We start from the raw sequence: 23,788 nt of genomic DNA, 5'->3' as shown, positions 1-23,788 counted from the left end.
TCCATCAGTAGTTTTTTCACAATATTCCCACCCCCTAATGCCTCCCATCAGGTAACGACCTGGCGCGGATCCTGCGCTGGGGGGCGGGCTACAGCGGAGAGGACCCCCACCACATCCTGGTATCTGTGGACGAGGCGGAGGAGGTGCAGATAGACCGTTGGACTATTCTGCTGGATGCACAGGAGATCACAGACGACGGCAAGGAGAACGGCTTCCTGGAACCACCAAAGGTCCAATAAGAATAATGCAGATATGATTCATGTTTTTGCAATTGTAGTTTTTGTTTACTTTCACAATATAACAATGCACACAAAACAATAACTTGACAAACATGAATAGGTATAGAAATATATGATTTATGTTATAACTATTGCCATTGTTATAACTACATTGCCATTTTAATCGATGCATGGGTGTACTTTTTGGCGTGGCCATTCAACTGGTGGTCTCCCTTGTTAAAGATAGTGCAGATGAACAACTATTTTGGGCTGGGCATCGATGCTGAAGTCAGTCTGGATTTCCACCATGCCCGTCAAGAGGAACCAGGGAAGTTCAACAGCAGGTAAGAGACCACCTCCGGTGAGAAGTTGCTTTAAAATATCCCCAAAAAGGAATTTCTCCAAAATGACTTATCTTTGGTGTCTGTGTAGGTTTCACAACAAAGGTGTGTACCTGAAGGCGGGTCTGCAGAAGCTGAGTCACACACGGAACCTTCACAAGGACCTCAAACTACAGGTGGACAAGCAAGACATAGAACTGCCCAGCATAGAAGGCCTCATCTTCCTAAACATCCCCAGGTAGGAAATACACACAAACGGCTAAACTATACACAAGGCTAACAATCAGACACTCATGACGCATGACATTCACTTTAAGATGCATGCTCCTGAACAAGAATGGCCTCGCACACTGGCTTATACACACTGGACCCTGACTCACTCACACCTTCAGTACATATTGATCTGAAGCACAGCACTTACAACTATGTGTGTGTGTGTAGCTGGGGCTCCGGGGCAGACCTGTGGGGATCAGAGGGTGACTCGCGCTACGGGAAACCTCGCATTGACGATGGCATGCTGGAGGTGGTGGGGGTGACTGGGGTGGTACACATGGTAAGTTAATCACTCACTACAAGTCTTTCCTTACTCTGTTGAGTATGTCCTGTTGCCACAAAGAAGAGATCAGAGCTAAAAAATGATCCCAGTGATCCAAAATGTTTTATCCAGATCAAAATGTAAATAACTCTCGTTGATACAGTGCATTTGGAAAGTATTCAGACCTCTTGACTTTTTTCACTTTTTGTTACTTTACAGCCTTATTCTAAAATTAATTAAATATTGTTTTTTTTCTCATCAATCTACACCAAATACCCCATAATGACAAAGCGAAAACAGGTTAAAACATTTTTGTTGCAAATGTATTAAGTATTCAGACCCTTTGCTAATTGACTCGAAATTGACTTCAGGTGTATCCTGTTTCCGTTGATCATCCAATCAGGTTTCTACAAATTGATTGGAGTCCACCTGTAATAAATTCAATTGGTTGGACATGATTTGGAAAAGCACACACCTGTCTATATAAGGTCCCACAGTTGACAGTGCATGTCAGAACAAAAACCAAGCCGTGAGGTTGAAGGAATTGTCCTTAACGACTCCGAGACATGATTGTGTCGTGGCAAAGATCTGGGGAAGGGTACTAACACATTTCTGCAGCATTGAAGGTCCCCAAGAACACTGTGGCCTCCATCATTCTTAAATGGAGAAGTTTGGAACCACCAAGACTCTTCCTAGAGCTGGCCGCCCAGCCAAACTGAGCAATCGGGGGAGAAGGGCCTTATTCACGGAGGTGACCAAGAACCCGATGGTCACTGACAGAGCTCCAGAGATGGGAGAACCTTCCAGAAGGACAACCATCTCTGCAGCACTCCACCAATCAGACCTTTATGTTAGACTGACCAGACAGAAGCGACTCCTCAGTAACAGCACATGACAGCCCGCTTGGAGTTTGCCAAAAGGCACCTAAAGGACTCTCGGACCATGAGAAACAAGATTCTCTGGTCTAATGAAACCAAGATGTAACTCTTTGGCCTGAATGCCAAGCATCACGTCTGGAGGAAATCTGCCACCATCCCTACGGTGAAGCATGGTGGTGGCAGCAAAATGCTGTGGGGTTGTTTTTCTGCACAGGGACTGGAAGACTAGTCAGGATCAAGGGGAAAGATGACTGGAGCAAAGTACAGAGAGATCCTTGATGAAAATCTGCTCAGGACCTCCGACTGGGGCGAAGGTTCACCTTCCAACAGGACAACAACCCTAAGCACACAGCCAAGACGACACAGGAGTGGCTCTGGGACAAATCTCTGAATATTCTTGAGTGGCCCAGCTAGAGTCCTGACTTGAACCCAATCTAACATCTCTCGAAAGACCTGAAAATAGCTGTGCAGCGACACTCCCCATCCAACCTGACAGAGCTTGAAAGGATCTGCAGAGACTAATGGGAGCAACTCCCCAAATACACGTGTGCCAAGCTTGTAGTTTCATACCCAAGAAGACTCTTGTCTGTAATTGCTGCCAAAGGTGCTTCAACAAAGTACTGAGTAATGGGTCTGAATAGTTATGCCAATGTGATAGTTAAGTGTGGAATTTTTTATAAATTTGCAAACCTTTAAAAAAACTTGTGTCATTACTGAGTATTGTGTGTAGAAAGATGAGGGGGAACAAATTATTGAATCAATTTTAGAATAAGGATGTAACTTAACAAAATATGGAAAAAGTCAAGGGGTCTGAATAGTTTCCGAATGCACTGTATGTTTATTAGGTACAGCCTGTTCACAAAAATGGATCGCTCCTACAGACAGTGAGTCACGTGGCCATGGCTTGTTATATAAAGCAGGCAGACGGGCATCGAGGCATTCAGTTTGATTTGAACATTAGAATGGGCTAAATGAGGTGCCAGGCACGCCGGATCCAGTATCTCAGAAACGTCCGCCCTCCTGGCCTTTTCACACACATTGTCTCGTGTTTACAGAGAAGGGTGCGACAAACAAAAAACATCCAGTCAGCGGCAGTCCTGCGTGCGAAATGAGGTCGAAGGAGAATGGAAAGAATCGTGCAAGCCAACGGAATGTGTGTTGTGTTGTCCAGGGCCAGGTGCAGAGCGGCATGCGCTCTGGGATCCGTCTCGCCCAGGGCAACTACGTGCGTATCACAGCGACCAAGCCCATCCCTGTGCAGGTGGATGGAGAGCCCTGGATCCAGGCCCCCGGACATATCATCATATCTGCAGCAGGCCCAAAGGTACGTTTTTTTGTTACTATAATGGGACAAATAGTTACAATTTCACTGTTGTATCCTTCACTATGGTTGCAAACCTCGCATACCTTTCTATAAAGTCAACAGCTATTAAGTAATCGTGTTCTTGTTCAGGTGCGGATGTTGAGGAAGTACAAACACAAGCAGAAGAAGCAGTCTGCCAGCCTAAAAGAGGGGCTATCTGAAAGCCCTTCGTCCAGCGATGGGGGACAATGAGGTCCCCCCCCAACATCTGCTCCTTGGTGTCTCCGTGAGAGCATGATGGTCTGTTGGCTGCTCTAAACAGCTGTGACCTGTGTGCCCAATAGGTTCTCAGGTGGTTTGTGTAGTTAGCACTTATAGCTCCTGGAGTGGTACATTGACAAAACATTTAGCAGTCACTCCCATTATCATCTTAATGTTTATCAATTTCACAGTTGTTGGGTTCGGTTTGCCCCTGTTAGGATCCTTCAGATTAGCTTCTTGTCTAATTCGTTGGTTTATATATATATTATACATGCAACCTCTATAGACAAACATTGGCAGTAGAAGGGCCTTCCTGAAGAGCTCAGTGACTTTCAACGTGGCATCAAGTCACCTTTCCATCAAGTCAGTTTGTCAAATTTATGCCCTGCTAGAGCTTCCCTGGTCAACTGTAAGTGCTGTTATAGTGAAGTGGAAACATCTAGGAGCAACGGCTCAGCCGCGAACTGGTAGGCCACAGAACGGGACCGCCGGGTGCTGAGGTGTGTAGCTCGTAAAAATCTTCTGTCCTCTGTAGCAACACTCCCTACCCAGATTCCGAACTGCCTCTGGAAGCAACGTCAGTACAAGACCTGTTCGTTGGGAGCTTCATGAAATGGGTTTCCATCGCCGAGCAGCCTCACACAAGCCTAAGATTACCATGCGCAACGCCAAGCGTCGGCTGGAGTGGAAACCCATTGGACTCTGGAGCACTTGAAACATGCTCTCTGGAGTGATGAATCATACTTCACTGTCCGACGGACTAATCTGGTTATGGCAGATGCCCTAATAATGATCTGGGGCTGTTTTTCATGGTTCAGGCTAGCCCCCCCATGCACAAAGCGAGGTCCATACAGAAATGGTTTGTCGAGACGTGTGGAAGAACTTGACTGGCCTGCGCAGAGCCCTGACCTTTGGGATGAATTGGAATGCTGACTGCGAGCCAGGCCTAATTGCCCAACATCATTGCCTGACCTCACTAATGCTCTTGTTGCTGAATTGAAGCATGTCCCCGCAGTAATGTTCCAACATCTAATGGAAAGCCTAACAGAAGAGTGGAGGCTGTTTATAGCAGCAAAGCGGGGACCAACTCCGTATTAATGCCCATGATTTTGGAATAAGATGTTTGACGAGCAGGTGTCCACATACTCTTGGTCATATAGTGTATTTATAAGATGTAATTACACTGCTACCATGTAAATACCAGACTGTAAAATAAAGTGTAAATGTTGCTTTTTCGAAGTTCAGACATCGAGCTGCTTCAGGGAGTCCTCTGAGTCAAATACTGGATTCAAATGTTAAATATTCCAGACACTTGTGCTTGGTTTTACAAAGTACTAATGTAAAAAAAATCAAACTTAGTGCAAATTTCTTACGAAATAAGATTATAAGGAAAAGAAAACTGTCTAAAACCACACAGTGGCCATTTAATAACAATTTTATAAAGTTAATGTGAAACATTATTTCAAGTGGAGGCTTACGACAGTCTTGGAAATATGCACAGCCGCACACACACACTCACATCTTAATATTCAGTCTGTAGCTAAGTACCTCATATTTTAGTACCTCAGCCTTTCTCTGTAGCAGTCGCCCTCACTGCAGAATGTGTTTACCAACACTTAATGCCTCACAAATGTATTCCAAACATAAGTATCATTGGGAGACGGGAAAGCTGAAAGCTGTCGAGGAAGCTGTAGGTAGGAAATTTGAATGGAATCATGACTTAAACGTTGCACTCCATACGTTGTCTTACAGTATCTCTGTTGCTGCTCATTTGTTTATAGTTGATGGAATGAATGCAGGGAGGAGACCACTAGCCAATCCTAAACATGCATTATAAACTAGAGGCTTGTATTGGATTTCTCCAGCCATTTAGTTGGCCTAGAGATCATGTTTCATCCATAGTAGAAAGTACGGTACCTGTTCTCTTGTGAGCACTTCGTCCACATTCCTGATGATGTAGAATTTACAAGAAAATGCAATCATGAAAAGACTCCATAATATGAAAGAAGATCTCTTAAAAAAAAAAAAAAAGTTTAACATCACAGCTCGAACAGTATTTGATCGATTGTGTTATTTTTTAAAAATTGAAGTCGTATGTAAGTTGACTCACTTTTGTGGCTTGGTGCTAGTGTGTAGCAAAACGTTTGAATCTTTCACCCCACTAGCAGCTTCCGGGCCCTTTTCAATCAAAGCTGATAAGCAGGTGTCAGGGTTGAGTCTGAGTCTGCAGTCCTTTTATGCAGTGTGAAAGCTTTTGAATTGACATGCAGTTGATGTTCTTGATTTTGACTACAGGAAATCAAATGTGCATTGACAGCTAGGCTTGAATGAATAGGGTCCTAGACTGTTGGGTCATCATGGCCATTTAGACACACTCACTGTGGTTCCTCATCGGCCGTGTTCCAATTCTCTCAATGGCTTCCTTTCCTTGTCTCCTCTCCTTCCTGACCACTAGTAAATGAAAGGATTAGATAGGTATTCACTATATACAGTACCATACTTTCACCATTCAAGTCAAGAGACTTATGACAAGTTAATGAACCCATATAAGACTGAGGGGACACAGCTTTTGTGTGAAATGCATGTACTGTCAACACCATGTGTACTGAAGTCACATGGGTAAACATTGAGTTTTTATATTGTCCATGTTTATTCCATTTAGAGGCAGAAAGTGTTTATGCATGTACAGTATGTAGAGGTAAGTATTGTGTTTCAGATCAATATGTATCTGTCTTTGGTGTCAATGGTCAGCTCTGTTCTGCAGTGCCCATTGGAAAATACAGTATTTTAGAATAATTGCTGTGAGGCTGAAGTCACAACATAACTCCATCCCCAAAAGCAATCCACACCAATGATGGAGATAGTCCAATATGTTTGCCCCTTTAACCCGTTTCATAAGACTGAAGAATGTCCACACCAAGGGATGAAATTAAAAGACATGGGAGAAGTGATGACTGATTGCTGGTAAATGCATCGGAACACAGTTTGATTAGGGTTTTCAATGTGTTTACCCACAAAAGTGTCATTATAGTTTTTATTTTTTCAATTTCTCAATGTTGCTGCGCTGAAAACTGCGTAACAGCGTTGATGTCAATGCCCAAGGTACTATTTTTCTGTGTCGAATGTCGCTTATGTGCGTCTCGTAGTAAGTTTACAGCTTCTGCGTAAATTGTGCCTGTGCGATGAACCTTCAGGCCAAAGTGTCGTTCTGTGGTGTCATTAGGCCTAAACTCCACGTTGTGCCTCATTGAAGTGCTTCTAGAACGTTGGTGGTATTACCTGTGTCAAAATGTTTAACATGATATGTGGTCCACTCCTGCTGGTGCAGTGATTTGAATATCTTAATCTCTGCGTTTCTAGACCATTTTGAGTTAATGTGATTTATGTTGTCAATTCTGTATTTTTATTTTGTTTTCCTGATAGAAGGTATTTTGTTTTTGACCAAGTCTTAATGGAAGTTAAATGTTAAAATGAATAAATATTTTTGCAGACAAAAGCTGTTTTTAGTTTTAACTATAGTTTTAACTGTAAATTGCACTAAATATATTGTTTAACAGATGCTTTTAGGTGATTGTTTACTGTTTAATGTTGAAATAACTAAATAAAAAATGTTCAAAAACTAAAGATATATGAAACGATACCGTGTAACAACTGTGTCCATTTAAAATTAAAATGGGACTTCTTATGTAATACCTACCTGAGTTATTGTAGTTGGGTGTCATGTCTGGGGCTGATAATACAAGGCAAAAACTGGTAGCACATTTTTACGGTACTGAAATCACAAGGTATTTTACATTTCATTAAGTAAAGCATAATTTGGTACAAAACATTTAATGGCCTAGTGCTGCCAAAATTCAGTTTTTTTGTGTTGTTTCCTGATAGTTGACAAATACCTTTATAACTAAACCAAGATAGACCAATGCCTCTCGTTTCCAATGTGAACAAAAGAGTCATAGTGGGCAGAACAAGCTAGGAGGTGGGCAATGCCAAGCACGAGCTAGCGAGATCCTATTGGCGCGTTCTAGCAGACATTTGCACATTTTCCGTTAGGGAACGCCTCCTATGTGAAGTGCGCGTGTGCAATAACTCAATTCGCCTTTGCAGTCCTTCTAAACGACGATATATATTTTTTTATATTAATTGTTTTACTTTTGTAAAGGGTGAAGTCCACCAAACTTAGTCCACTCTGTTCATAACCGATGTTAGTTTTGCGAACAGAACTGCATTAAGATTAAATGTTAAATTGATGAGAACATTTGCAGAATGTTTTTACATCTTCTCCCACTGCCGGCCAATTGGCTTCTTCTCACTACCATATAGTTAGTGGAAACACTAAGCGGGTGCTTCGTATCCGGTAAAATATCCATCTCATTGTTCGATATGTGGCTCGGCCATGGGAGAGGGTCGTTCTTGTACCCTCTCATTGGCTAGAATGGTCGCACCTGATCTCACCTCAGTCATTGAGTAGATGTATTTTCATTGTTAGAGCGGCCACTCGGTTATCTTGTCAATATAATTGATCATCTTTGCCTGGGTTTTTGTTGCCTTAGGAGGCCTAGTTGTGAGGAAACATATCCCAGCTTTGGCCACCTGGGGGCAGGTGCTGCAAAGACCTTCACAAGCCTACGTCACTGGGAATTTCCAGTGGGGAAGTGAAGTTTCTGAACAACTGTACAAGTCGATGTTGCTAGCTAGCACTGTCATATTTCATCCTCGTTAACTGAAGCAAAATTATTAACATATAAGTGTTGTATAATATTAACGTTTGACGATAGGATACTGTTAGATTCGGTCAAATCAGTTCACCTAAGCATGGCGCAATAATGTGCAAAACTCGACTCATCTGATGTGGATGTAGGAATCGCATGTGACCTAGGTAAGCTTTGGCTACAATATTTAAATGTAATGATATGAGTAATTGTAAAAAGTAACCAATTTAAGTTTATTGTTATAACTTTTCTAGTTAGCCAAGTCCACTTCCTCATTGTCAAATTAGCTAGCTATTTGCATGCTAGCCACTAAAAAATGAAGTTGAGTAGTTAGCTATCGAACGTTAGTTAGACCAGAGCAAACGGACGGTTGGCTTTGTCTTTGTTTTGGTGTCTTGAAAAATTGACTTAAGAGAGGGTGCTGTTTTAGCTCATTTATATTGACACTTGTGTTTTAGTTAGCTAGCTGGTTAGCTTGTTAGATAAGTGGTTTATACACAGCATGCCAGTAGCAAATCCAAATGTCACGAGAGGTGTCTAATCAGGGCACATTTGAGATTGGATGAGATGCAGAAAATCACTAAAATCTTTAATTCCGGTAAAACATTTTGCTATGTAATAAAGCATATGTACACTAAACTACAATTATATTTTACAAGTCATGACTTTTCTCAAGGTATTTGTCTTCTCTCAGACGCCATGGCAGAAGAGGAGGCTTACCTCCCTCACCCACAGGTAGGCTAGGTGTTTCATGTCCATGCTATGTCTACACTGGATCTCTGTATTTGTTATATATTGTAGGCTATATCCTTTGTCACAAAGTTTGAAGCAGAAATCTATAGATTAAAAAAAAAAAAACTCTTCAGAACAATATAATTATAAAAGTAGAGGTTAACCTTGGTGAAAGATGTACAGTGCCTTCAGACTTTTTTCCACATTTTGTTGTTACAAAGTGGGATTCAAATTGATTTCATTTTTTTTGTCAACTACCCTCACAAAATACTCTGTGTCAAAGTGCAATACATTTTTATTTTTATTAATGGAAAATAATAAAATACACCCATCTAGCCTTGGGTTGGTCCCCCTTTGCCTCCAGAACAGTCTTAATTCCCTGGGGCATGGATTCTACAACATGTGGTATTCAAACTTTGCTCAATTGGTATCAAGAGAACAAACGTGTGCCAGGAAAACATTCCCCAAACCATTACACCACCACCACCATCACGTATCTTTGACACCATGCAGGATGGGGCCACCACAAACAGGCAAACAACGGTGCAGTACAACAGTGGTGTGCAGAACAGCATCTCAGAAGGCACAACTCGTCAGTCCTTGTCACGGATGGGCTATTGCAGCAGACAACCACACCGGGTTGCACTCCTGTCAGCTAAAAACAAGAAGAAGCGCCTACTTACGCCAAATCTTGATATCGCCATCAGCATGACGTAACAGAAACCGGGATTTGTCGGATCAGGCCATTTTCCACTCCTCAATTGTCCAATGTTGGTGGTTGCATGCCAAATGGAGCCGCTTTTTCTTGAACGGGGTGGTGTACATAATAAACGGGAAACTGAGTGTATCTTGATTATATACAGCCCTATTCTCAAATTGATTAAATTGTTTTTTCCCCCCCTCATCAATCGACACAATACCCCATAATGACAAAGCAAAAACAGCTTTTTAGAAATGTGTGCAAATGTATACAAATAAACTATCACATTTACATAAGTATTCAGACCCTTTACTCAGTACTTTGAAGAAACTTTGGCAGCGATTATAACCTCAAGTCTTGGGAATGACGCTACAAGCTTGACACACCTGTATTTGGAGTTTCTCCCATTCTTCTCTGCAGATCCTCTCAAGCTCTGTCAGGTTGGATGGGGAGCGTCGCTGCACAGCTATTTTCAGGTCTCTCCAGAGATGGTCGATCGGGTTCAAGTCTGGGCTCTGGCTGGGCTACTAAAGGACATTCAGAGACTTGTCCCAAAGCCACAGCTGCGTTGTCTTGGCTGTGTGCTTAGGGTTGTTGTCCTGTTGGAAGGTTTTTAGCAAAGATCTCTCTGTACTTTGCTTCGAAAAATTTTCCCAGTCCCTGCTGCTGAAAAACATCCACACAGCATGATGCTCTTACCACCATGCTTCACCGTAGGGATGTTGCCAGGTTTCCTCCAGACATGACGCTTGGCATTCAGGCCAAAGAGTTCAGCCTTGGTTTCATCAGACCAGAGAATCTTGTTTCTCATGGTCTGAGAGTACTATAGGTGCCTTTTGGCAAATTGCAAGCGGGCTATCATGTGCCTTTCACTGAGGAGTCGCTTCCAGTTTTTATTTGAACTTTCCAAATGCACTGTATTCAACCCACTGAGTCAATACATGTTAGAATCAACTTTGTCAGCAAATACAGCAGTGAATCTTTCTGGGTCTCTAAAATCTTTGCAAACCTGGATTGTACAGTATTTGCTCATTATTCTTTTATTTTTTAAATCTCAAGCTCTGTCAAATTGTTGGTCATTGTTAGACAACCATTTTCAAGTCTTGCAATATATTTTCAAACCGATTTTAAGTCACAACTGTAACTAGGTCACTCAGGAACATTCAATGTTGTCTTGTTAAACAACTCCATTGTATATTTGGCCTTGTTTTAGGTTATTGTCCTGCTGAAAGGTGAATTTGTCTCTGTCTGTTGGAAACCAGACTTAACCAGGTTATCCTCTAGGATTTTGCCTGTGCTTAGCTCCATTCTGTTTATTTTTATCCTAAACTCACTAGTCCTTGCTGATGACAAGCGTACCCATAACATGATGCAGCCACCACCATTCTTGAAAATATGAAGAGTTACTCAGTGATGTGTTGTTGGATTTGCCCCAAACATAACGCTTTGTATTCAGGACAAAAAGTGAATTGCTTTGCCACTTTTTTTGTAGTATTACTAAAGTTTAGAGCCTTGTTGCAAACAGGATGCATGTTTTGGAATATTTGTATTCTGTAGAGGCTTCCTTCTTTTCACTCTGTATTTACCCATAATACTAACATAAATTACAATGTTGTTCCATCTTCAGTTGTCTGCTATCATAGCCATTAAACTCTGTAACGGTTTTAAAGTCACCATTGATTGGCCTGCTGAAATCTCTGAGCAGTTTCCTTCCTCTCCGGCAACTGATTTAGGAAGGGCACCTTTATCTTTGTAGTGACTCGGTGTATTGATACACCATCCAAAGTGTAAAGTTAATAACGGCACCATTTTCAAAGGGATATTCAATGTCTGCTTTTTATTTTATTTTTTTACCCATCTACCAATAGGTTGGTGACCTTCTTTGCAAACAATAGGAAAAGCTCAATCAAACGTTTTTGATCGTGTACACATAATTTGCAGATGTTACCGCAGTTGCTGTGAAATGCTTATGTTTCTAGCTCTGACAGTGCAGCCATTACATATAAATATGTAGTGTTACGTTCCCCAGCATGAAAACCAATAATGACGCTCAAACAGAAGGGGGAACTAACAGACCGACAACCAAAACGAAAACACTGGGGTTTTAAGAGGGGTTCTGAGATACTCATGGGGGTGTCCCACTGAAAGTTGACTAGCAACAACAACTGGAACCTAAAAGACACCCACTACATTTTCCCAACAAGAGGTAAACAAAAGTTGAAACCCACACCACACTTAGACAGTAAGCAAACGGAAAAAGGTGGCGCTAAACAAAATCAGGGAAATCAGATAAAGGATTGTTTGTCTATCAATCAAAATAGGGAGAGCCAACTAAAGGTGTTTAACCCTCCACATCTCTCAATAGCACCTGGGCCAGCACAGGTGAAACACCTCCCCACTAACGAGATGGCAACCAACACCGGTGTAACACATACTGACTACTGAGGTGACTCCAATCGGTGCGCCTTATGTGCTAATGAGCTATACTCGCTAAAGTCCAAACTTAAAACATAAATGGAAAAACCAAAACCTGTAACAATATGTGAACTCAGCAAAAAAAGAAACGTCCCTTTTTCAGGACCCTGTCTTTCAAATGTGAAAATCCAAGTAACTTCACAGATATTCATTGGTTTAAAAGGTTTAAACACGGTTTCCCATGCTTGTTCAGTGAACCATAAACAATTCATGAACATGCACCTGTGGAACGGTCGTTAAGACACTAACAGCTTACAGACGGTAGGCAATTAAGGTCACAGTTATGAAAACTTAGGACACTAGAGTCCTTTCTACGGACTCTGAAAAACACCAAAAGAAAGATGCCCAGAGTCCCTGCTCATCTGCATGAACGTGCTTTAGGCATGCTGCAAGGAGGCATGACTGCAGATGTGGCCAGGGCAATAAATTGCAATGTCTGTACTGTGAGACGCCTAAGACAGCGCTACAGGGAGACAGGCTGGACAGCTGATCGTCCTCGCAGTGGCAGACCACGTGTAATAACACGTGCACAGGATCGGTACATCCGAACATCACACCTGCGGGACAGGTACAGGAATGCAACAGCACAGGAACGCACCATCCCTCCATCAGTGCTCAGACTGTCCACAATAGTCTGAGAGAGGCTGAACTGAGGACTTGTAGGCCTGTTGTAAGGCAGATCCTCACCAGACATCACCGGCAACAATGTCGCCTATGGGCACAAACCCACCGTCGCTGGACCAGACAGGACTGGCAAAAAGTGCTCTTCACTGACGAGTCACGGTTTTGTCTCACCAGGGGTGATGGTCGGATTCGCGTTTATCGTTGAAGGAATGAGCGTTACACCGAGGTCTGTACTCTGGAGCGGGATCGATTTGGAGGTGTAGGGTCCGTCATGGTCTGGAGCGGTGTGTCACAGCATCATCGGACTGAGCTTGTTGTCATTGCAGGCAATCTCAACACTGTGTGTTACAGGGAAGACATCCTCCTCCCTCATGTGGTACCCTTCCTGCAGGCTCATCCTGACATGACCCTCCACCATGACAATGCCACCAGCCATACTGCTCCTTCTGTGCGTGATTTCCTGCAAGACAGGAATGTCAGTGTTCTGCCATGGCCAGCGAAGAGCCCATATCTCAATCCCATTGAGCACGTATGGGACCTGTTGGATCGGAGGGTGAGGACTAGGGCCATCCCCCCCAGAAATGTCTGGGAACTTGCAGGTGCCTTGGTGGAAGAGTGGGGTAACATCTCACAGCAAGAACCGGCAAATCTGGTGCAGTCCATGAGGAGGATTAATGCAGCTGGTGGCCACACCAGATACTGACTGTTACTTTTGATTTTGACCCCCTCCCCCTTTGTTCAGTGGCACATTATTAAATTTCTGTTAGTCACATGTCTGTGGAACTTGTTCAGTTTGTCTCAGTTGTTGAATCGTGTTATGTTCATACAAATATTTACACATGTTAAGTTTGCTGAAAATAAACGCAGTTGACAGTGAGAGGGTGTTTCTCTTTTTTGCTGAGTTTATATGATGTTGTGTATAGACATTATGCACAGTATATGATTCGAAAAGGTGTGTACGCAGTGTATACAGATGAAGTGGGTTAAACAGTATTAAAGTGACCAGTGTTCAATTACTCTTTGTGGTTGAATCTGTACTTGAAATTTATACATGTTTTGTTGAACCTTTATTTAACTAAGCAAGTCAGTTAAGAACAAATTCGGCCTATCAAAAGGCCTCCTGCGGGGACACGGGCTATAAAAAAATTGTATTTATATATAGGACAAAACACACATCACGACAAGAGAGACAACACTCCATAAAGAGAGACCTAACTTGGGGACCTTACAGAGAATTGTATGTGTGGGGTACAGAGATGGGGTAGTCATTTTAGAAATCATGGTAAACATAATTATTGCACACAGTGAGCCCATGCAACTTATTATGTGACTTGTTAAGCAAAATTTTACTCCTGAACCTATTTAGGATTGCCATAACAAAAGGGTTGAATACTTATGGACTCAAGACATTTCAGCATTTCATTTTTAATTAATTTGTAAACATTTCTAAAAACATAATTTCACTTTGACATTTTGGGGTATTGTGTGTAGATCAGTGACACAATCTAAATGTAATACATTTTAAATTTAGGCTGTAACACAGCAACATTTTCAAAAAGTTGAGGAGTGTGAATTCTTTCTGAAGGCACTGTATCTTGAGCTGACAGGTTTGCCTGTGTCTCTTTCATAGTCGTACCCCTACATTTGTCAGTGAAATGAGATTTCAATAACCTTGTCCTCTCTTGTTTTCTTTTCTCGTAGTACTATGACATAGAGCCAATATGGGATCCTCTGAATTTTACTCCCATGTCACTCACCAACTCACTCCGGACAGGTAAGAAGAAGTCATGACTTCATGGCAGAGCATACTCTTTTTATCTGACCTATCTGACCAAAGTAAACGGCCTATTTCTCAGGACCAGATGCTAGATTAGGATAGAAAACAGTAAAGTTTCCAGAACTGTCAACATTTTGTCAGTGAGTTAAACAGAACTGATATTCCAGGCTAAAACCTGAGGAAAATACAATCAGGAAGTGCCACAGTTTTTGAAACCTCTGTTGTTATGCATCTCTCTTGCACCATTTAAAAGGATTTACAACCAGATTCCTTTTTCTATGGCTTCCCTAAGGTGTCAACAGCCTTTAGACATAGTTTCAGGCTTTTATTTTGAAGAATGAGCGTGAACGACCACATTGCGTAAGTGGATAGGTGGGGGCTCTCAGAATGATTGATACTAAATTGATTTTATTTATGTATTATATTAAGTTAAAATAAGTGTTCATTCAGTATTGTTGTATTGTAATTGTTGTATTGTATTGTAATTGTCATTACTACAAATATATATACAGTTGAAGTTGGAAGTTTACATACACCGTAGCTAAATACATTTAAACTCAGTTTTTCACCATTCCTGACATTTAACCCTAGTAAAAATTCCCTGTCTTAGGTCAGTTAGGATCACCACTTTATTTGAAGAATGTGAAATGTCAGAATAATAGTAGAGGGAATTATTTATTTCAGCTTTTATTTCTTTCATCACATTCCCAGGGGGTCAGAAGTTTACATACACTCCGTTAGTATTGCCTTTACATTGTTTAACTTGGGTCAAATGTTTTGGGTAGCCTACCACAAGCTTCCCACAATAAGTTGGGTGAATTTTGGCCCATTCCTCCTGACAGAGCTGGTGTAACTGAGTCAGGTTTGTAGGCCTCCTTGCTCACACACGCCTTTTCAGTTCTGCCCACACATTTTCTATAGGATTGAGGTCAGGGCTTTGTGATGGCCACTCCAATATTTTGACTTTGTTGTCCTTAAGCCATTTTGCCACAACTTTGGAGGTATGCTTGGGGTCATTGTCCATTTGGAAGACCCATTTGCGACCAAGCTTTAACTTCTTGATTGATGTCTTGAAATGTTGCTACAATATATCCACATACTTTTCCTTCCTCTTGAAGCCATCTATTTTGTGAAGTGCACCAGTCCCTCCTTCAGCAAAGCACCCCCACAATATGATGCTTCCACCCCCATGCTTCACGGTTGGGATGGTGTTCTTCGATTTGCAAGCCTCCCCCTTTTTCCTCCAAACATAACGATGGTCATTATAACCAAACAGTTATATTTTTGTTTGATCAGACCAGAGGACATTTCTCCAAAAAGTACAATCTTTGTCCTCATGTGCAGTTGCAAACCTTAGTCTGTCTTTTTTATGGTGGTTTTGGAGCAGTGGCTTCTTCCTTGCTGAGCTGCCTTTCAGGTTATGTCGATATAGGACTTGTTTTACTGTGGATATAGATACTTTTGTACCTGTTTTCCCCAGCATCTTCACATTGATTTGCACTTTCCGCACCAAAGTACGTTTATCTCTAGGAGACAGAACGCGTCTCCTTCCTGAGTGGTATGACGGCTGCGTGGTCCCATGGTGTTTATACTTGTGTACAATTGTTTGACAGATGAATGTGGTACCTTCAGGCGTTTTCATCCCAAGGATGAACCAGACTTGTGGAGGTCTTTTTTTCCTGAGGTCTTGGCAGATTTCTTTTGATTTTCCCATGATGTCAAGCAAAGAGGCCCTGAGTTTGAAGGTAGGCCTTGAAATACATCCACAGGTACACCTCCAATTGACTCAAATTATGTCAATTAGCCTATCAGAAGCTTCTAAAGCCATTACATTTTCTGGAATTTTCTAAGCTGTTTAAAGGCACAGTCAACTTAGTTTATGTAAACTTCTGACCCACTGGAATTCTGATACAGTGAATTATAAGTGAAATATTCTTGTCTGTAAACAATTGTTGAAAAAAATTACTTGTGTCATGCACAAAGTAGATGCCCTAAACGACTTGCCAAAACTATAGTTTGTTAAGAAGAAATTTGTGGAGAGGTTGAAAAATGAGTTTTAATGACTCCAACCTAAATGTATGTAAACTTCCGACGTAAACTGTATATATATAAATTGGCCGATTTAATCGGTATTGGCTTTTTTTGGTCCTCCAATAATCAGTATCGGCGTTGAAAAATCATAATCGGTCGACCTCTAGTGTATATAGTGCATTCGTAAAGTATTTAGACCCCTTATACTTTTTCCACATTTTGTTATGTTATAGCCTTATTCTAAAATTAATAAAAAATCATTGTCAATCTACACACAATAACCCATAATGACGAAGCAAAAACAGGTTTGATCTTGTTCAAGTCCGGGCTCTGGCTGGGCCACTCAAGGAACTTCAGAGACTTGTCCCGAAGGCACTTCTGCTTTGTCTTGGCTGTGTGTTTAGTGTCGTTGTCCTGTTGGAAGGTGAACCTTCGCTCTCTGGAGCAGGTTTTCATCAAGGCTCTCTCTGTACTTTGCTCCATTCATCTTTCCTTCGATCCTGACTAGTCTTCCAGTCCCTGCCGCTGAGAAACATCCCCACAGCAGGCTTCCATCTGACCACTCTGCCATAAAGGCCTGATTGGTGGAGTGCTGCAGAGATGGTTGTCCTTCTAGAAGGTTCTCCCATCTCCACAAAGGAACTCTAGAGCTCTGTTAGAGTGCTCATCGGGTTCTTGGTCACCTCCCTGACCAAGGCCCTTCTCCTCCGATTGCTCAGTTTGGCCAGGCGGCCAACTCTAGGAAGAGTCTTGGTGGTTCCAAACTTGTGCCATTTAAGAATGAAGGAGGCCTCTGTGTTCTTGGGGACCTTCAATGCTGCAGAAATGTTTTGGTACCCACAATCCTGTCTCGGAGCTCTACGGACAATTCCTTTGACCTCATGGCTTGGTTTTTGCTCTGACATGTTCTGTCAACTGTGGGACCTTTTATATAGACAGGTGTGTGCCTTTCCAAATCATGTCCAATCAAGTTAATTTACCACAGGTGGACTCCAATCAAGTTGTAGAAACATCTCAAGGATGATCAATGAAGCAGGATGCACCTGAGCTCAATTTCGAGTCTCATAACAAAGGGTCATAATACTTATGTAAATATGATATTTCAGTTTTATTTTAAAAAAATTATACATTTGCAAACATTTCCAAAAACCAGTTTTTGCTTTTTCTTCATGGGTTATTGTGTGTCAAGGATGATCAATGAAGCAAGATGCACCTGAGCTCAATTTCGAGTCTCATAACAAAGGGTCATAATACTTATGTAAATATGATATTTCAGTTTTATTTTTAAAAAATTATACATTTGCAAACATAGATTGATGGGGGGGACTATTCAATCCATTTTAGAACAGGGCTGTAAAGTAACAAAATGTGGAAAAAGTGACGGGTCTGAATACTTTCCGAATGCACTGTATGTATGTTTCCAAAATACAGATTAAACGGGTCTATCCAAAGATGTAATTTCGTGAATGCCAGTGGTAGCCTAAAATTGGAGAGCGCTTTTATTGTCAAGAGTAAGCTCTTCCTCGCCACCTCTTTTATGTAAAGGTCGTTTTTTTAAACTCAGTTTTATGTCATGATATTACAATGATATTGCAGAGTTATAATGTAAGCCTACTTCTCCTTCTCTAACTTTCACTTCTCCATTGTCCTCAAGTGGCCTGTTTTAAAACCAATGTTTAAGCGAGACTAGTGGTTAGGCAAGAGTAATGGTTGTGTGAATGGGAATAATGGAAACTACTAATTTCTCGGGGGATACCCATCTCTTTACCCACAAATGGCATATTCAAGAGCAGTCTAAATGAATGGACATACCCCTCAATCTTTTATATGGATGCTCATTACTTCATTAATCTTACAGGTATGGATACAGCCATCCTGTGAGGGCTCTGCTCCATTCTTAGAGCTGAAGGAAAATGTCGAATTTCAATGTCCTGAAGAAGGTCGTCTGTTCTATAGAGAGCCGAAGCCGAGTATAATTTGGCTGATAAGGTGTTTGATTGAAGTTACATCGGAGGGAGGATGTGGCTTAGGCAGCGGGCTCTGCTTTAGGCAGGAAGAGGAAGAGGCTGGCTCAGCTAACAATTGTTTGAGGAGCAAGATGAGACGACTATCACAAGCGGTTTTGTCATATTTGGTAAAAGACTCAACCATTGTTTTGTTGACATGGAACTACAGAGCCCAGGCCCCCATTCCTAAAAGGTCATAACTTTGTTAGTTTTGTTTATCTGATTCAAAATACAACCTCTACTACAGCACCTGAGCTCAATTAAAGATATTTGTTAAGAAGAGGGATGGCCCTAGAAAGCTACTGGTTGTTCAGGGTTTTGTTCCAGCCTTGCTCTAACACCTGCTTTCGCTAATCAATGTCCTCATTGGCCGCTTATTAGTTAGTAGAATCAGGTGTGTTAGAGCAGAGCTGGAGCAAAAGCATTCACACCCAATAGGAGGAGGGTCAGCCAGTCCTGCTGTAAAACTAACGTAAACCATTGTTTATTTGTTCTTAATTACAGCAGATGGACCCTACCTTGAAATCATTGAACAGCCTAAACAGGTAACCCTTGTCTTCAGTGTGCTCCTTTTCTCAGTTACAGCATAGGCTATGTAATCAAAGTACACTCAAAATTAAAATGTTAACATATTTCAAAGTGATATTAAAAATGGTTTATTTGACTATCATTCATGTCTGTTCCAGCGGGGCTTCAGGTTCCGTTATGGGTGTGAGGGACCCTCTCACGGTGGGCTTCCAGGGGCCTCCAGCGAGAAGAACAGGAAGTCATATCCCCAGGTCAAGGTAAGTCCCACCCATAGAGAAAGATAGAGGCCTCTAGTGACCAAAAGGCTGTATTGAGGGTAGAGGTGGACCCGTTTCGAAATGGACCAGGGTCTTTCCCACTCAGACTCAATATGCATAAATATTTTTTTAAATATGGAGACCCGTTTCGAGCAATCCAGAAGACAGCTAGATCCAGTATAGACCTGGTCGGATGCAGACCTGGTCCGATCCGAGTGAGGGAAGAAGGAGAAAAGTAATTTAAGCTACCTTATTAACCGGCGCTGATAAAGCGCGAGTGTGAGCGAGTGACAAGTTGAGTAGGAAGAGACAGCAACCAACCAAGCTGACGTGCGCTCTAGTAGACTAATAGCTGCATAGCTAGGTTATTTATCATCCAATATGATTACGTAGTACCAGTCTTGACTGCATCAAACCGGGAGAAGCTAGTTAAGGTAGCTAATGTTAGCTAGTTGAGGCTGCATGCGCTTTCTCATCCTACAGTTAATAATAACAACAACTCCATTCAGAAAATTAAGTAGCAGCCTACACATTGGCTCTTGGTCGTTGTGGCCTATCTTCCTCCTTTAACTTTTAATTGTCATTTTAATTCCATCTTCCATTGATTAGATATCTCCTAACTTTTGCCAGAGACGGCGCGAGGCTCTATGACTGTAGCCTATTGCCGCTTTGTTGACTTAAGATTGTCAAACAACAAGCCACACACTCCACTCTCGTGAAAAGCAAGAGCAGCAGCATAAAGGATCAAATGTCTCTCTCTCTACTGCAGCAGTCGTGTTTGGATCTGTACGGGCCCTTCCGGACAAGTCATTTTAAAATTATACATACCCAAGACTTATCAGATCCGACCCAGACCTGTGACATTATTTAGAGTTCTTGCTCGGGTTTTAGGGTACAGGTGGATCTGTGAAGACCTCTAATTCTACCATTTTAATGTAGTTAACTGGGTGGGACCTGTGTGGGAGTCATGTCCAACTGGGTCATGAGGAGGGATCAGCCAATTGTGAAGAAGAAAATTGACTACTTCAAAACGGAGATTGCCTCAATGACTCATGCTGTCACAGATGCTATAATGGCATAGATACAAAGATGAGTCCTTTATGTATCTCTATGGTCCCACCAACATGTCCTTCCTGATGTTATTTTTTTCCTTCCATTCTTCAGTCACACCTTCTGTCCTTCATTCTGTCTTTCTATCCATCCTTCCTTTGTTCTTTCCCTTCCCTCCTTTACTTTCTTTTTTCCTTTCCCTCCTTGATGGCTGCTGTCCGTCCTTCTCGCCTTTCTTCTTTTGATTTTTCAACTAAACAAGCGGAAGTAGGAATTCCCCATGAGATTCCTAGGAATTTTGTGTCTCACCTGTTTGAGGTGTAATCATTTTTTTCATGTGTTATTGAAAACTTTTTAATAAGCTCCGCCTGCATTTCAAGCTAACATTTAAATGTCTATCCTGACAGTAATCTGTTCATACAAATAACACAATTTTCCCCCACACAAACACAAACACACACAGATACATTATTTGTATCTTTAGGCAATTTGAACTATGTTCAGACTGTACTCTGGGAAATCCCCTCTTGTTATGCCTCCAAATATTTCCCTCAAGCAGTAAGAGTAGGTATTGTCTGTTGGTGATGAGTCACTTCTTCTGAGCGTGCTTTTGTTTCAATACATTTTAACCTTTACACCTGAGGGGTTTTTCGCTAAAAGGTTTAAGTTATATTTTATTGGAGCAAGACATGAGAATGGATAGTCATTCAATGGTCAGGGGAAAGAGGAATGTCCTCTTAATTTCTTCAGTAAGTTCTGTTCACAGGATTTTTTTTGTAGAATATACCTTTATTATTCCCCGCAAACCCTACCACCCTTCCCCCAATTGGAGAAAACTAATAAACAAAGACATTTAGGCTTCTACCTTCAGTTTATACTTATTATACACATTTTACAGACACAATCTATTTTACAAGAGTTATTTTGTTTGTTTTTAGTCTTTCCTCTATTTCTGATGTCCATCCAGTTTGATTTCTATTTGTAACTGTGCTATTTCACAACATTTCTGAACCTATATACATTTTACAGACCCTGTATGTTTTACATTTGTTATCTTGTTATTAGTCCCACCCTTCAGCTCCATTCAACCCCTCCCATCTATCTCTCAACACCATCCATTTTGGATTTCTATTTGCCATATATTTTTCAACTGTGCTGTGATGCTTCACAACAGTACTGAACCTTTCTATTCTCATAGCTTCTACAGATTGTCAATTAAAGATACATTTTTGTTTTTGCTAAAATAATGATTATATTATTGATCGATTGACTATGGCTTTTCAAATCACCCAGTGTTGCCATCTGCAGCGTTAGTTCTAGGTAAATGTTGCAATTATTCAGCCATTCCTGGACCTGTAACCAAAAAACGAGCTACATATGGACAGTATCAAAATAAATGATCTAATGACTCTGCCTCCTCAAAGCAAAATCTGCAGAGCTGGGAAGATTGTATCCCACATATATATAATATTCTATTGGTTGCAAGAATTTTGTATAATAATTTAAATTGAAAAGTTTTGAATCCGGGATAGTTTTTTGCGTGTCAATTCATAAACCACGTGCCATGGAATCAGTACATCGAAAATCTCTTCCCAACTATTTTGCAACTTATATCACAGCTGTCAATTTTGCTCCTTAAATGAAACTGAAACAATTTTCTTTAACCATTTATGTTATTTAATGCAGGGCCGACAGATAAGTTCCTTACTTTTTCCCCCTTCCACTTGCCTCTTCTATTTTTCTGGTAATGCAGCAATTAGTTGGTTGTAATTTGGGGTAGAACAGACATTCCCATGTCTGTGTTAGCTGCATGTGTGACAACTCCACCAGTCCTATTTATGATACATTATTTTTAAATGATAAATACTTATTTTTTTTATCAATTGGTGTATTTGAGTTTAACCACTATTTGTTGTATTATTTGTTCTGTCTTTTCAGGTGGATTAAACTGAAATGAAATCATACCCGCAAAACACCAGTCTCAACATCAAGAGTGAAGAGGTGATTCCGGGATGCTAGTCTTCTAGGCAGAGTGTCTGTGTTCATTTGCACATCTTAATCTTTTATTTTTATTGGCCAGTCTGAGATATGGCTTTTTCTTTGCAACTCTGCCTAGAAGGCCAGCATCCCAGAGTTCTTCACTGTTGACATTGAGACTGGTGTTTTGCAGGTGCTATTTAATGAAGCTGTCAGTTGAGGACTTGTGAGGTGTCTGTTTCTCAAACTAGACATTCTAATGTACTTGTCCTCTTGCTCAGTTGTGCACCGGGGCCTCCCACTCCTCTTTCTATTCTGGTTCGAGCCATTTTGCACTGTTCTGTGAAGGGAGTAGTACACGGCATTGTACGAGGTCTTCAGTTTCTTGACAATTTCTTGCATGGAAAAGCAAAAAAAAAATAAAAATTCTCAGAACAAGAATAGACTGACGAGTTTCAGAAGAAAGTTCTAGCTACCTGTAGTTTCTAGCTACCTGTAATCGAACCCACAAATGCTGATGCTCCAGATACTAAACTAGTCTAAAGAAGGCCAGTTTTATAGCTTCTTTAATCAGAACAAGCAGAACCCATCCAACTTGAAGGAGCTGGAGTAGTTTTGCCTTGAAGAATGGCCAAAAATCCCAGTGGCTAGATGTGCCAAGCTTATAGAGCTTACATACCCCAAGAGACTTGCAGCTGTAATTGCTGCAAAAGGTGGCCCTACAAAGTATTGACTTTGGGGAGGTGAATAGTTATGCACGCTCAAGTTTTGTTTTTTTGTTTTATTTCTCGTTTGTTTCACAATAAAAAAATATTTATTTTGCATCTTCAAAGTGGTAGGCATGTTGTGTAAATGCCAAGGGGGTGAATACTTTCGCAAGCCACTGTATATAAAGTGCTTTAATTTCTAAATGGTAAAACATATGTATAACAATACCCTCAAATAAAATGTAACGTTCTGTATCCCTACCTCATATGAAATCTCAAATCCCAAATGCTAGAGTACAAGGCCACATTAACAATTTTAGCTTCACTGTCCAAATGCATATGGAGGAGAGTGTATATAAATCATCATCCCCCTTCTCCCTGCCATTTACTTTGTTTTAAGCCTGTTGGGAATTTCCTCCTGTGTCATAGAGGTAATTACTAGGGACTGTCGAGTGGCATCACCAACAGGAAACTGTGTTTTCAGATCGCCTCCACGGTCTCAGAATCTTGACTGCCTCAGTGTAAAACATAGAGGTGTCTCTCAAACCTGTTCTATAGGTTGTAGAGGCAGATATAGCCCACTGTCTATGCTGTGCTTCTGTACATAAAGTTACATAGTACATTGATGTGAGTTCTCTTTTAAATGCAGTGGATAAAGACAAGGGTGGAGGCGAGACAT

At 41.2% G+C, this 23,788-nt stretch overlaps 2 protein-coding genes across 8 annotated transcripts in view; both read left to right on the top strand.

The window, feature by feature from the left end:
• Positions 1 to 7,232, top strand: part of LOC110488723 (diacylglycerol kinase theta) — a 31,337-nt gene extending 24,105 nt beyond the window's left edge. For all 4 annotated transcript variants that reach the window (XM_036942871.1, XM_021561050.2, XM_021561048.2 and 1 more), the window contains exons 19-24: positions 52 to 230; positions 462 to 562; positions 651 to 797; positions 1,001 to 1,112; positions 3,144 to 3,296; positions 3,426 to 7,232. In XM_036942871.1, the coding sequence (XP_036798766.1) occupies positions 52 to 230; positions 462 to 562; positions 651 to 797; positions 1,001 to 1,112; positions 3,144 to 3,296; positions 3,426 to 3,527 (794 nt within the window). In that variant the 3' untranslated portion in view covers positions 3,528 to 7,232. The remainder of the gene's footprint in view (positions 1 to 51; positions 231 to 461; positions 563 to 650; positions 798 to 1,000; positions 1,113 to 3,143; positions 3,297 to 3,425) is intronic.
• A 696-nt stretch (positions 7,233 to 7,928) lies between these two features.
• Positions 7,929 to 23,788, top strand: part of LOC110488722 (nuclear factor NF-kappa-B p105 subunit) — a 35,542-nt gene continuing 19,682 nt past the window's right edge. Inside the window, exons 1-5 of one of the 4 annotated variants that reach the window (XM_036942869.1) lie at positions 7,929 to 8,412; positions 8,905 to 8,980; positions 14,478 to 14,550; positions 19,095 to 19,135; positions 19,277 to 19,375. In XM_036942869.1, the coding sequence (XP_036798764.1) occupies positions 8,945 to 8,980; positions 14,478 to 14,550; positions 19,095 to 19,135; positions 19,277 to 19,375 (249 nt within the window). In that variant the 5' untranslated portion in view covers positions 7,929 to 8,412; positions 8,905 to 8,944. The remainder of the gene's footprint in view (positions 8,413 to 8,904; positions 8,981 to 14,477; positions 14,551 to 19,094; positions 19,136 to 19,276; positions 19,376 to 23,788) is intronic. The other 3 variants (XM_036942870.1, XM_036942868.1, XM_021561045.2) reach the window with 3 other exon arrangements.

The sequence above is a fragment of the Oncorhynchus mykiss genome, chromosome 14, assembly GCF_013265735.2.
Source record: "Oncorhynchus mykiss isolate Arlee chromosome 14, USDA_OmykA_1.1, whole genome shotgun sequence".
NCBI classification, from domain to species: domain Eukaryota; kingdom Metazoa; phylum Chordata; class Actinopteri; order Salmoniformes; family Salmonidae; genus Oncorhynchus; species Oncorhynchus mykiss.
Note: the sequence above shows the minus strand (reverse complement) of the source record. Positions and strands in the feature narration are given on the sequence as shown.